The sequence below is a fragment of the Hippoglossus hippoglossus genome, chromosome 19 (assembly GCF_009819705.1).
Source record: "Hippoglossus hippoglossus isolate fHipHip1 chromosome 19, fHipHip1.pri, whole genome shotgun sequence".
Lineage (NCBI taxonomy): Eukaryota > Metazoa > Chordata > Actinopteri > Pleuronectiformes > Pleuronectidae > Hippoglossus > Hippoglossus hippoglossus.
The window spans coordinates 20,784,709-20,799,901 of NC_047169.1; the positions used below are offsets into that span (position 1 = coordinate 20,784,709).

At 40.6% G+C, this 15,193-nt stretch overlaps 1 protein-coding gene across 1 annotated transcript in view; it reads left to right on the forward strand.

Moving 5' to 3' along the window:
* Positions 1 to 13,831, forward strand: part of gas7b (growth arrest-specific 7b) — a 58,820-nt gene extending 44,989 nt beyond the window's left edge. Inside the window, exons 10-14 of the mRNA XM_034570027.1 lie at positions 2,034 to 2,162; positions 3,388 to 3,511; positions 9,102 to 9,181; positions 10,622 to 10,720; positions 11,286 to 13,831. Of these exons, the coding sequence (XP_034425918.1) occupies positions 2,034 to 2,162; positions 3,388 to 3,511; positions 9,102 to 9,181; positions 10,622 to 10,720; positions 11,286 to 11,399 (546 nt within the window). The 3' untranslated portion in view covers positions 11,400 to 13,831. The remainder of the gene's footprint in view (positions 1 to 2,033; positions 2,163 to 3,387; positions 3,512 to 9,101; positions 9,182 to 10,621; positions 10,721 to 11,285) is intronic.
* The last annotated feature ends 1,362 nt before the right edge of the window (positions 13,832 to 15,193 follow it).

A 15,193-nucleotide genomic window follows, 5' to 3' on the forward strand; every position in this document is an offset into this window, starting at 1 on the left:
CGACGAGTGACTGTCCTCCTTCATTTAGTTATTAGTTTGCACAACAAACAGCCAATGTAGTGACAGTGCAGATGTTACCAGTGTGTGCAGACTGCATCTGTGTTGTGTTTGTTCGACAGCTTAGCCTCTGGTCTCAGAGTTTACCAGGTTCCGTCTGGTATTTTCTTAGATCTTTGACTTTACTTCCGTGTTCTTCCATGAGATGGAGTCATGAAGCTTCACGAAAGTGCAAATTCTTTTTCTTCAGGTTGAAACGGTTTCAACTGTGCTGACACATCTTCACCTCAATCTGTGCAGCTCAGAGCAACTTAGTGTCCAGGACACTTTCAATCAGTTTTGCTGCACATTTCCCTTCAAATTCAATCTGAACCCAATTTTTTGGGATGTTTTCATTCAACAAAAAGTTGAATTAGAACTTGGGAGATATGTAATGCCGTAATATTCCAACTGTAATAATGTAGAATTGTCTTAGACTCAGTGGAGGTTTACGTTTAAAAATAAGAAAACCAAACATACAATTGTGGAAAATATCTCAAATCTTGCCATCGATATCTGTGACATTTTACACCTCGCAGTACAGAACTGGTAAGAGTACCGTGGAGTTTTGAACTTGTTTAACAGTTTTAATCCATATTGACCGTGGGCTCAGCAGCCTATACAGCACATGTGAGTAACAAGGAAGACGGTCCTCCCTCAGATTTATTCACATACAGTCAGGGGCCTCATGACGGCTCCGTGGGCTGAGGCACATTCTGTACATTGTACACTGAGGCTTTGAATCAGCCACCACCTTTTGTGACTTCCTCTCAATGGGAAGCAGATTTGATTCTTCTTGAGCGACACATGATCAGGAGTTCCACGCAAATACAATGCATATAAAACCTAGAGAAAAAGTTACTAATCTCTTGAGTCAAGGCTTGTGTTTATCTTTCCCATATCACTGGGCTCTAGGGCTGCATTGCTCTTAATTTAAAGTTTTTGAAGAAGTTTGCTTTGGGTGGGAAGACGAACAGAGGCCAGGGTTGCAGCTGGACTGACAGAGGAAGTGGAGTCGCTGATGTTATCCTCCAGAGATGCACAGATGTGTGTCGCTGTTCATGGTTCTTGGGGCAGGAGGAAGGATTTTAAGTGGAAATGGACTTTGAACACGGCTACAGGAAGGAGCTGTAGATTTCAAAAACCAGTGACCGCTGGGACAGGATACCTGCTGGCCTTTTAGGACCATGTGAACAATGACAAGCTTTCTACTCCAAATTAAGTCATTTGGATTCATAATATCATCTTCAGCTTTATTTTAAAACGTTTGTTTAACAATCAGAAATCTGATAAAATCAGAGAGGGACGTTAAGCAACGTTGGCATCTGTGGTTTTGGTTGTTTGGCTCCATAAACTGAAATATTTCTCATCTAAACTAGCACAGTGTGGCAGGATGATGACTTCATGTAGAAAGCAGCTAAAGGGAACGGAGCTAATTATGTTTTTCAGATAATTAAATCAGATATGTCGAGGGGGAAATATAGTGATTTCCCCTTTTGATTGATAACTTTATCATCACTGAAATTTAAATAGCATAATTCATTTCGTGACTCTCTGCTTCAACGCCACTTTATATGCATGAAGAGTTACTGTATCTGCACCTGGATTCGTATCGTCATTCAGTACCTAATAGCTGCCGGGCATATTTATTCTTTTCAGTTATCACGGGTGTGAAAGTAATCAGAGGTTGCACATGCGTCTGGACAGTCAATTTCTTCTTAGTCCCACCACAAGAGGAAACAAAAATCAAACAAGAAAGAGTGAAAATGACTTTTCTGAGGGATTTTTCTTCTTCCCCTTCTTTTTTCTTCTTCCTCTACCTTTGTCCTGTTGCAAACTCGCTGTCCTCACGTGACACCGTTTGAGCCAGACACAGCTCTGGCCTACTTTACTTCAGCATCAATCTGAGCCTGTCAGATGAGCGCTCACAATGCAAAGAGGGTCCAGCTGCAAACCTCACTCTTGTTGAGTTGTTGGTTGTGTTTTTGTGCGAGCAGCTCCAGAGTGAAGTGGAGAAGCCTCTGCTGAGCTTCAGGGAGAACTTCAAGAAGGACATGAAGAGGTTCGACCACCACATCGCAGACCTACGGAAGCAGCTGGTTGGTCGCTACGCGGCAGTGGAGAAGGTACACGCACTCACAGAAACGCAGATTTAAAGCAGCCTCTAATTTTAACGCAGCCCTGTCCTCTTATTTGGCAGTGGCAGAAATTCAGGCATCATCTTGCTGGTGATTAAAATTCCACAACTCCTCCATAAGCAGACGGCTGTTTCCTGTCGCTGGAATGTGTCTTGCTTTTTTTGTATACGTACAATGAAAAGCTATTGGCTGCAGCCTGAAGGCGACTGCGAATCTGTCTCACATCATCTGTCATCTGTGCAGCATTCGCTCAGAGAGGGGACAAAACACTTTCTCTCTGATAAACCATCTGATGGACTGTAACTACACCCTTAAGTATTGGCTGAAATACCCTTCCCTCTGGAAATTCAAAAAACACAAACACACACACACACACACACACACACACACACACACACACACACACACACACACACACACACACACACACACACACACACACACACACACACACACACACACACACACACACACACAAAATATGTCAATTAGCTTGCTAAAAGTTGTAAAGGTCTTCAATAGCAACACACACAAGAGTCTTCCGAGCCGTTCCAACCACTGCCACAGGCGGCTGTCTCAGCCCGAGGTTCAGGCGGTGTGTGTGTGTGAGACAGCTGAGGGGAGGAGAGGATGTGCAGTGTATATGAACGGTAGACGACGTGGTGGTTTAGGGTTATAGTTTCAGCATAGATTAGAATATTAGGACAGCTTTCCACCATTCACAAGTGGTCACTGGTGGCAGGGGGCCGCCCACCTTTGATTAAAGGGTGTCCATTTTTTCAAATAAATATAAATGTCATGACGTAGAGACGTCCCAACAGTTTACTCTAAGCAAGCATTGTCTTTGTAAAGTCAAATTTGGTAAAAACTGTGATGTTAAAAGCAGCATTAAAGTATTTCTTCAAAGAACAGCCGTATCATTTAGTTTATTGCTCAAAAACACATTTAGGTGTGAAGTATCTCTTTAAAGCTGTTCAGGAAATAAGACACTGGCCATGTTGGTAAGAGTGTAACATTAACAGTGGCTGCAGACGTTTATCTCTTTAGGTATTTAGAGGTTTGTTTCAAGAAAGCCACACAATCGTTGAAGAAAAATCTTTCTGCCAGAAATGTAAGAGCAGATCCTTTGTGAGATTAAGCCTCGTGATTTTTCACAGAGGGGTTGGTCTCAGATCTGAGCTTGATTTTCTCCGGTTCTCTTATCTACCATCAGGCCCGCAAAGCTCTGGCTGACAGGCAGAAGGAGCTGGAGTTGAAGACTCAGCAGCTGGAGATCAAACTCAGCAACAAGATCGAAGAGGATATCAAGAAGGCCCGCAGGAAATCCACACAAGCAGGTGAGAGGCCGAGGTCAAAGGTCAAACTGGGGTTCACGGTCTGTTATTTTAAATGGGGAGGGAGTGTTGGTCACTGTATTCATGTTGCAAGCTCGTTCAAAAGAAATAAGGTTTGACAATAATCGGCACTGATTGCAACGGCTAATAGATTTTCCTAACTTCTGCTTTTACAGTAAAAACAACGGAGAGTTTTCATTTCATTTGTAAGTGCAGTTCATTTTTGAAATGTCTTTTCTAAAAAGGCAAGTGTGTCTTTAAAAAGCCTTTACAAAACATATACAACACTAAACCCTGAATATAATCTAGTTATTGTCAGGCTTGCAGCCCTGTGAACAAAAGAGGAACCTTTGTGATATAGATGGGTAACAAGGATAAACTGAAGAAACTCATCTTGGGGAGACTGACAATATTGTTTGATTTGCTTTGTCAAGGTGCAACATGGAGGCATGAGGACATTTTTATGTGATAGTCATCAAAATCAAGTGGAAACATCCTTGAAAATATGAATCCTAAACGTGATGACAGTTTGGTGAGAATCCATCCATCTTCTGCTTAATCAAAAGTCGGGTTGTGGTGGCAGCAGCCTAAACAGGGTGTTTCAGTTTACTGGTCCATTCATTTTCTCCATATAAACAGAAATACTACAATGGGAAACCAAAACTAACCAGATCAAATGTAAACAATGTAACAAAGACATGAAGTTTGGTTCGGGTTTTCAACTGTGAAAACGCTCTCCAACTCTGGGGCAGCCAGTCCCCCCCCAACCAGAAGTGAGCATTCCACTGTTTTCGTACAGAACCACGGCCTGAGACTTTTGACACAGTTAAGATTCTTGACCGAAGAGTTAGACAGGCCCAAAGACTTTTGGGAGATTTGTATTCTCTTGTGGCTCGGAATGAAATGTGCAAAGAAAATACATTTTGGAACACAGTGTTTGTCCATACAGCAGATATGTGGGTCTGGATTTCATCATTCACCCTATGAAAGTCCCCACCCCCAACTCTAATGTAAGATTCCCATCAGAAATCATGAGTATGATCAGCAGTGGTTTATGTCAGCGCTGCCCTGCAGCCGCAGATCCGACTCCCCTGGGAGCACAGCTCACACAGCTCAGTAAATAGTTAACTTACTGCCCATAACTCTGTATCCTCCTCCAGTGTTTCTCCAGCCCTTCACTGGAGAGATCCAATGTGAGTCGAGATGCTGTGTTTGTCTTTTTACATGAGTCAGGAGCTTTGTCAGCACTTCGAGCCAGACTGGGACTTTTTTTTTATGCTAGGATGGGAGTGAGGGGAAGAAGAGGGGGTCAGACACATTCTTAACTCGACGAGTCTGTTCACACCAGACTGACAGAAAGGCGTGGGCGTGGAAAAACTCCATCGCCCCTGGGACACACACACACGCAAACAGCCCATAAAGTCACTTCAACCAACATAGAGATTATGCAGTGTGTTTTTTGTATTAGTGGGAAGAATTAATTGACCTTTAGAATGGCTTATACATGCCAACCTACCACCACCCCCCACCCACCCGACACACACACACATACGACTTACCAATTAGCTTGCTAAAGCTAAGTCATCTAGGTTGTCTGGCTGTGAGCGATAACTCCAGTAGCAGCACACACACACACTTTCCAGATTCCTGCTGACAAATGGTCGCTGGTGGTGGTCAGCTTCCCACCATAACTATATAAATGTCATCGTGTCCCAAATAGTTGACGCTACATAAACATTGGCTCTGAAAGGTTTGTACCACTAGGTGGCGTTTTGAGCCATGTTCCCTTTTTAGAAAGGGTTAAGAAAAGGAGTGATATTCCTACAGCGAGAAAAAAAGGGCAGGGCTGCTGAAATTCTATATTTTCCTTATTGTCAACAAGTGTCAACTGCACGTTGTCTTCTGTCAAATTAACATCATAGTTGTTCTTATCTACACATTTTTTCAGTTTTTGGCAATTATGAAATAATTATTTCACTGCAGGCCATGAACGCTACATGTTAACCTGAGGTCATTCCCAAGCTGCTGTTCTGCGCTGATGAAATATGTTTTATTATGAAGCCACATGTGTGAGAAAAATCAACATGAATTCAGGTTCATGAAAACTGCCCTGCTTTGTCTTCGGCTACATAAAATAAACAATCACAGAGGCAGTTCGAGGCGAATAAAGGTTGTGTTGACTTTACTGCTGCACAGAACCTCGCAGCATTGTTTTGTAAAAGCTGTGTTTACCCCGCATGCAATGAAACGCCAAGCCCATGATTTGATTTACACACTCTGGAGGCTGTTTTGGAAAATCTCCGTTTTGGGGGAGGAGTCTGGACAGAGAGCCGACATGGTGTGAGACAGGCTATTAACAACTTATCTGGATTAATGTCCATGTACTTATTGGAAAATGGTGTTGTCGTGTCAGTCAAACCACACCCACACAGCTTTGATGTAACAGACTAGAGTTTTTTTTACTGTTAATCTTGTGACAAATAATACTTTTGCCTTTAATCTTCCTTATTTAGCCCTGAATATTTTTACCTCCGCCAGAGGAAGTTATGGTTTCACCCCTGTTTGTTTCTTTGTTGGTTGTTATGTTTGTTTGTAAGCAAAATTTCACAAAAACCACCAGACAGATTCCCATGAAACTTGGTGGAAGGATTCAATATAGGTCAGGAAATACCTCATCAAATTTTGGTGCAGATCTGGATAGGGATAGATCTTGATGGGAATAATCAGACATGTTAGGAGGACTGATGTTTTTTATTATGTGTAATTTTGGTGCTGATCGAAATAAAAAAACAGGATCTAGTGAATTTAAATGTGGTTTCATAAGGGAACTGTTGGGCCTTGGTGGAGCTAAGTACTCTCAGAGGAGCTTTCTTGTTGGAGAGGCAGTCAGTGGGGGGGGGGGCGGGGCAGCATGCTAACAGTCAGTCCACGAACCAAGTCGAACAGGTCGTCTTCTACTTCCTCTTGATGACAGTGGTCAGCAGCCGAGGCTCAAAATCATCGCCAGGACATTTAGATTTTCTTATTTCACTATATCGGGCAGACCCAGACGAAGTTGGACTGACCCACGATGGATGCTGATCTCCGTCATGGCAACAATAATAAGAATAATAATAATAATAATAATAATAATAATCATTTTTAAAGCCCTTTTCTTCTTATCAAAAGAAGTAAAAACCAATAAAGACTAAAAGGACATTGGCAACAAAAGAGAAAAGGCAGCAAAAATGACTCAAACAAATAAAAACAGTATAATAATAATAAAAGCAAATCAAACATTCCTTTAAGGGACAGGCTACATACGCTAAGAGAAGTAGTGTGTTTGAGTTCAGTGGGCTCTGCTAGCGTAAACCTGATCTCCCTCTTACACAAACTGACACCTGGGAGTGACCAGCAGTGTAACGTGTGTATGTCAGAAGGGTGGGTGTGTGTGTGTGTGTGTGTGTGAAAAAGTACACTTTGCTGCAGGAGGATTGGTTTTGTGCAAGTTAGCGAGCTGAGAAAAGTGACGAGCTAAGACTAAACAGATGTCGACTCTCCGCAGAAGTGTGATGTCATGACTCAACCAGGCATGACCACATGCTGTCACACACAAGTCCTCCATCCATACTGGCTCTCTTCTCACACACACAAACACACACGAGTCATCCGTCCCGTCCTCCGCGCTGCTTATGCAACCGGGGGAGAAAAACAGCAGCAGTTGTTGACGGTGCTCGTGGCGTCTGGCTGCCAGTGACGACGAGCGCAGTGCGAGGGAAGCAGAGACGAGACTGATGCCAAAACAACTAAAGTGCGGCATCTGTCTGCTCATAACAAAGACTCATTATCGCTTTGTGCTCTCCCTGCATCGGATTACATGCAGCACCGGCTCATTCATGTCTCCTTATTCACAGGATTTCCTAATATCGGTCACCTGAGGCCATGATCACCCTTTTTTTATTGAGCTCTTTTTACTTTTTACTTACAAAACCGATTTTTGCTTTCTGCAGGAGTTGATGGTTTGATATAAAGTGCTTATCTGCCGCATAAATAGCAGCCCTTTTACATTTTCTCCCATTTTTCCCCCTCAGGTTTCTATTAATAGAGGCATATTTTCAGCTGACTGAAGCTACACAGTCCACATGAAAATCCAATTAAACAGATCTGTTCCTGTTTACTTGTCAAAACCCAGAGACCCACCAGTAGGTCGGTCGTTATAGAGTCGAGCTGTTCAAACCCACTAAACTTTTACCAGATGCATCAGGCTGCATTTTGGGTCCATGTATATAAAATGACACAATATTTCATTTTGATGGGAAGGTGCATAGAGTTTGAAGTCAGCGTACACACCATATACAGTAGCTTCATTGGACAGTTGCAACAGGCTGAGTACAGAATATATTTAAGATCAGAAGTTCCCAAACTTTTCAGCCCCGGACCCCCGAAAGAACTTTATTTGAGCTAGTTCACAATTAATAAAATGACCTACCAATGTTTCCCTGTGATGCTCTTAACTGACGTGTTGCAACTGATGCCGTCACAAGTCTGTCGTATTCACCTCAGCAGTCACATGGAGATGAAGAAATATTGTTTTAACTAGTTTATTTTAGATTTTGGAACATATATGGATACAATATTATATTCAGCATTGTTTTTAAATTGTGTTTGATTTCTGGAAATCATCTTTTGACCCTTCTTCTGTGTCACTGTTCTCCCAGTGCATCAGTTTGTTTTCAGGGTTGTAACCTTGTCAATGGTAATATATACGTACGGTGGGAAAAAAGTTCTGAAACGTTGAAGCTTTTTCGACAAATCTTTTTTCTGTTTTCATTTTTGGAATATGGCATCATATTTATCCCATAGGTTTTAATTAAATTCCTCTCACTGGATTAACTACAACCTGTACCGCTGCAAACAGTCACTAAGTTTCAGTCAATCTGTTCGTAACATGTATGTCAAACACAAACAACAAACTATGCTCTTATTTAAACATTTAACTATAAGATATAATATAAAGAGAGTAAGATAAGAAAGAAAAGAATAGAGAGAAGAAATAAAAATCACTCTAACAGTAGCATGGGATAGTGAGTGAAGCTGTGAAACTTCACATAAATTAGTATTTCTTTATTTTTGAGGTCCCCAGAGTCCAGTTGAAGAAACGCTATCCTTCGCTGGCTGTGATCTATACATCTGTCATTAAATCAAACATAAAAATACACTGTTAATGTAAATGAATAAGAGCAGAGGATTGAGAGTCATTGGCTGAAGAAGAGAATGATCAGCATCATTTCCCCTCTGATCTAATCTCACACGTGATTAGTGTTTGTTTGTGCTGTCAGCAGGATACAGGCGGTAACATTAACGACAGGACAGATTAGACCTCTCCCTTCATCATGGATTATATGCGATCTTAATGAAATCTATTATCAGTCCAGATTGTCAGTGCTGTTTGGGAAGATAGAGTCGGCTGAGCGAGGTGGAGCAAACACATCAGCTGTGAAGGAATACTTGGACAGTAGTGCCATCTATTGGAGACAGTGCACACTACATGCACAGTGCTGTGTGTAGAGTGTATATATATTTCTAATTGGCCTGTTTTTATTCTTTGTTGCAGGAGACGATCTGATGCGCTGTGTCGACCTTTACAACCAGTCTCAGTCCAAATGGTTTGAGGAGATGGTCACTACGAGCCTGGTAAGAAATCACTGGTTTACTGGTTTGGAGAAATTTGACTCTGTTGCAATGTCGTTTCTTTTTGGCTTTCATCATAACATGTTGTAATAAAGGATTTGGCACATTTTTACTGCAGTATGGAAGAGTAAAATACACATTGAAAATATTTAAATTGATGATGGATCACCTACTTATATACAGATGTTTGTAGTTTGCCTGCAGCATGAGATGTTGAGTCTAAAATTAGATTTTCAATTTAGACCAAATTAATTGTAAATGAGTGTGTTGCATTTAGTGACAGATCCATGACACTTAATCAAAACAACTGCAAGTGCAAATTATTTAAAAAATAACTTGAAACATGAAAAAGAGATAACATATAGTCATTTTGAAATATAATTAATCACTTATAACAATATAATATAAAGTGTATTAACCATTTATTGACTCAACCCACAAGCAAAGTATATTTTTGAAGGTTCACAACAGTTCGACAAAGGATAATATTTAACTTTTTTTCAAACAGACTTTTTTTGTCCATTGGAGAAATTAATGAACTTCTATAAGTACTCATAAATATTTATAACAGATGAGTAAGTCAGAATGTTATCTATTGCTTCAAGGTTTGCCTGCTCTTAACTTTACTGCTTTAGAACACAAGCAGTGTTCTCCAGTCTCTTGCTAAAAGTTGAACTCAGTCAGCTGTGTTTTTTCCAATTTAGATTATTTGAAACATTTCAAGAATTAGATTATCTATTTCTGGCAAGAATGTTTTAAAGAGTGACTCATGCTTTTATTCATAATATTTCCTGGATGATTGTAATGCAGCGTTTCCATGCCTTCACCAAAACGTGATTACTCTCCGTCTGTGTGTTAAAAATGCAGCTGCCAGACTTTTCACCAAATTATGAAAGCATGATCATAGCTCCCCCCACCCCCGTTTTTTTTTTTATACCTCCCCTTCCCTTACCACGTAGCTTGAGATCTTCTGATGAGTCCCTGTTAGATATTCCTCGGTACAGGCTGCATGCCAAGGTTGACAAGACCTCTGCTGTTGAGACTGTGTGAATAATTTGTTGTCTTTGATTTGAAAGGTGCTATATAAATAAAGCTGTTGGTTATGTGGTGGAGTAACATCAGATGTATTGGTTGTGAAATAATAATTTTAAATATATAAGCAAAGCCTCATCGCTCCTCTTGATGCTTTACATGCAAAGACTTGAAAGTGCGTGCTGTGATAGTTTGATGGTCAGTGGGGGGTCAGGAGCTTGATCTCTGCCTTAGAAGGTGTCAAAGGACTTGAACTTTAATCTTGTGTACGTGAAATTGTAAACACTTGATGAAACACTTTGCAACTCATGGTTAGAAATATTGTTGGTCCTGTTTTACCACTGTATAGATCCCTGTGATTCCCAGAGATTTCTCTGTCACTGAGCTATCACACACTGCTCTTGTCCTCAGGAGCTGGAGCGGCTGGAGGTGGAGCGGATGGAGATGATCCGACAGCACCTGTGTCAGTACACCACGCTCCGACACGAGACGGACATGTTCAACCAAAGTGTGAGTACAACTGCAACACACGACAGGGTCCAGTGCAATCTGAAGCGTGCTCTTATGCATGTGGTATAATCTGTAGTCTCTCAACTCAAATGTTATATGGTTGAATCATATTTGTGGTCCCACTGGTTCTTCCCACTGTTTTAGTTCAATATTGCCCAGAGGAAGTGATTGTGATCACCAATCAATGTCTTTGCACAATTTAAAACACAACAGCTGACTTACCCAGCTGCCACTCAACATATTGTTTCTAACAAACTACGCAAATTGTAGAGAATCATCCCATGATGTTCAGCTTCTTTCAGCTTTATTTTTTTTTATTTAGCTATTTTAATTTGTGTTTATTTATTTAATTGTTATTGCATTTAATATATGCTACAGTGGCTGCAGCTGCCTAGCAGACAAAGTGGAGAATATATTTATATTTGCCCCTCCTGTATATTTTACATTAATACTCATGTGAGTTAGAGTTAGTAAGTTGTATTGAACATACCCTCCTCTTAGTAGAAACAAAGTCAAGACGTGTGTGTGTGTGTGTGTGTTTTAACGTTGTTCTCTCTTTGTCCAGACGATGGAGCCAGTGGACCAGCTCCTGCAGTGCGTGAACCCAGCCAGGGACAGAGAGCTGTGGGTGCGGGAGAATAAGACTGGAGAAATCAGGCCAGTGGACATAGAGATCTGATCTCAGTGCAGTCCGATGACTCTGCATATGCACACTTTTACCCAAGAGCCCAGGCAGACACACTGACCCAGAGCCTACAGGCCTGAGGACTGACTGGGAGAGGAAATCTGTGCTGGGATCAGTCTCCCCCTCCACTGATGGTGTGACTCCTAACGGACTGAGGGATGAGCTGCCCTCACAGCGACCTGCTGAGGATGATGTCAGTGTTTAGGCGATGTAGTGAGAACTCTAAGGGATGAATGAAGCTGTCTAATGGGTCGTAATTTTCTCTTATGTAAACTGATGCCTCTCTAAAACACAGGAAACACAGGAAAATGGGAGCTGGGAGAGTGGATTCTTTACTGAAGGACGCTGTGCTGGGTTGAATGATGAAGCAGCAGCAACAGTGAACATTTAACATGTGCAAACAGCTTAATGTCACGCAGCAGTGTAATGCTGTCATGTGTATTTGCTTTTGTTCCGTGAGGTCATCCTCTGGGTCACGTGTGACTTCCGGACTGCGAAGTTGTTGGTAAACATGATTTACGAAATGCTGCTAAGCCTAGTGTTATATATCCGTGTGCACCAGAATGAGGCAAAAGTATTTTTATCTTAACATCGATCATATGCAAGTGCTGACCATTCGCTAAACCCCCAACTCTTACCTACTGTTGCTACGCCTGTCAAGCCGGTCACATATGCAGTTTACAAAAAGATGATGGTGTCAGATCTACCAATCGGACATTAGAAGTCATTTTTGAAATAAAAGATTTTTCGATTTTATTGGCTATAATTGGCTTGATTAAGCTAATTATTGCCAATAAAGTCAGTGTTCCTCAACAGACATATACAAATAAAGAAACAGCATCGTTTGTGTAGTGGTAGCCCGAGTTTTATACAGCATTTGAGTTTATTTAATTAAATGTAATTTAAATTCTATTCATTCTAATTCCCCTGATGTTGTTTTGAACATATAGAAAAAATATTACTTGTGAACTTGATGGTGAATGGGAATGTATCTCCAGAGGATTGGAGCTGATCGGTCGAGGGTCAAGAAACATGGTAACATACCTCCACAAATAATCAGGCTAGAGATACAATGGAAAGATTATATTCTTGAGTTGTGACGACATAAAGAAGTCAGAAAAAGACATAGTTCAAAAATCACGTGTTTCATTTTTAAGTGTGCTTTACTTAGAGTGCACGAGAGCTTGGATGTGAGAATGAGAAACAACCAATGACTTCAGCAAACGCAACACATATTTACCCAAATCAAAATCAAAACCAGGGCAGAGCTGCTAACTCTAAAGCTGCTTTCAGACGTGCACTGAACCCCTCACATTCTCTAGATTATCATCTAGTTTCTCCGGCCAGCCCCTGAGTAAAAAACTCTGGATAACGTCAGAGTGAGCCTACATGGGAAAACAGCAGGAGATACATTGGCGTCTTGACTCCCCCCAGTGGACGTTTAAGGCATATACAGTATTTTTCCAACATACGCTGTAATCCTAACATTGGGTTTATGGCAGGGCTCCTACCACTGGGCACAATGCTTAGTTACTGCTGTGGGCCATAGCCAGGCTAAATTCAACCAGAGAAGTGTTTTGCTCAGGCTAATCCATTTTCTTTATTTAGTTATATATTTTGGAACATTTATTAAACACCACCTTTTGAGCTATTAAGACACCAACTTTTACTCACAGATCAGAGCCCATTCACAGTTAATGCATGTTGCAAAGTTCACAGCTTGACAGGCCCGCTGCACCAGGGACCAGTGAACAGTCGATTTCTTTAAGCTAACGTCACAAATGTGGCTACACTTCTTAGCATCTCCGAGAGAAAAACCAGAAAGATTCCATTTACTTCTGTTTCTTTGACTTCATTCCTAATAATTATTAAGAATCAGCCAATTGCACTTTATACCCAAGTGATTTTGAATAAATATACTGTAAGTTGCTGTTGGTATGAAACGTATTCTACAGAGAACTTAATTGTGACACATTTTTATTACTAATGGAAGTGTTTGGGTTATGTTCAGGGTGGCCTGGTGTAAATATATGAGATGTGTGATTTGCTAAGGAGGCAGGTGGAGTGAAAGGTGAAAAATACAATAAACGATAGAAGCCTACACAAAGACATATGATATACAGACATTGGGTACTGTTAATATATGAAATATACAAAGTGTTTTATAGACAAGAGAAATGACAGCTCTCCCGTGATGTTCTACAGCTTTGGAAACGTGAGTCGGTTGCTCCGGTTGGATTCAGCGTGCTGCCGCCTGCAGAAGCTAAATGTTGTACAAAGTGCTCTTTTACTACCATGTCTTAGTCTTATCCAGGATTACTGCTTAGTATTACTTGACCACCGAGAGAGCAGGATTGGGATGTTTTTGTACATTAACGGCTAAAAGTTGGCAGTTTTCATTAATAAAATGAAAATATCAAATATCATTATGCTTTCTGGTTTGTCTTGGCTGCACCACAGCAGCGGAGCTAGCCGTACCTCTGTCAGTGGCCGAGGGATGAAGTCATACCATTGGATGAACGCTTGGAGTTTCCTGGTTGGCAGTTGCCCTTTTGAAATGAACAGTTTCAAAGTGTTGCAGTCTTAGTATGTTTCTATTCAATGTAGTTTTACAGAGGTTCCACAACAGTTTTCAACTACATCCTCAATTTTCGTACATAAACGTCCATCTACTACATTTTGACCATAGACTGTATATAAAGATGGACGACATGACGGCTCCCCTGAAGTGAAGCCAAAGCATCTCATTCACCTCCTGGTGGTTGGCTGCTGGGTAGGTTACAAACTCCACCCCCTCCATGTTAGTGGATGGGACATGGACCGGACTAATAAGTCAAAATCACACGTCAAATAGATTTTTGTCAAAGATAGTTTCTGTCATTTCCAGTAGTTTTTTTATCACACTGGTTTATGTTCAAGTGCTCTTTTTGCGATACATTTCCTTACATTATACGTTATAAAAATGGGAGGAACCGTCATGATTGGTGGGAACTCAATACCGTGGCTCCACCCCTCGATCTCTACTGCACAGACTCTGGCTCTAAATGCGCAAGATGTCAGTGTTCATATGTGGGTTATTTTGTCTGGACAGTGGCAGGAAGTGGAGACGCGTCCGCCATCTTTATTTAAAGTCTATGGTTTTGACTAATTCCTGTTAGTTTGATCACAAAATGGGAAAAAAGCTGAGAATATATAATATATGAAAAAGAGTCTTTATTTCCTAAAAACACATTTTCACATTCAACAATAAATTGCTTTGGTCAAGCCTTGTTACAGATGTAGACCGTGATAAGTAAAATGTGGTTAAAAGTTCAAACAGACATATACTTTATCAAACAGTTAAAATACACTGACATTGCATTTCCTATTACTGAACTAAAATAACTGATGGCACCTTGTTACATATCTGACCGAGTAACACTTTACTGACTGGTTATAAGTCATGTATAAACCATCATGAACCAATCTTTTACAAATCATTCGTATGTGAATTTCTTAATGTAATATATATTTAATTTTTGATACATTGCACTACAAAGTTGTCCCTCTCAAATGTGATTGACCATTAAACAAGGGTCAATATTTTGAACCAGTTTGCTTTATACAAGATTAGATTAGATTCAATATTGAAACGTATGGTACTGAATATTCAAACTATACTCAACATTAAAAGTAGAAAGGAGGATTATTGGTTAAAATGTAAACAGTTCAGAATTTTTCATGTTCACAATATAAATGTTAGAATTGAACCAAAGATGTTTCCTAAACCATTTCTGGACGAAACCTGT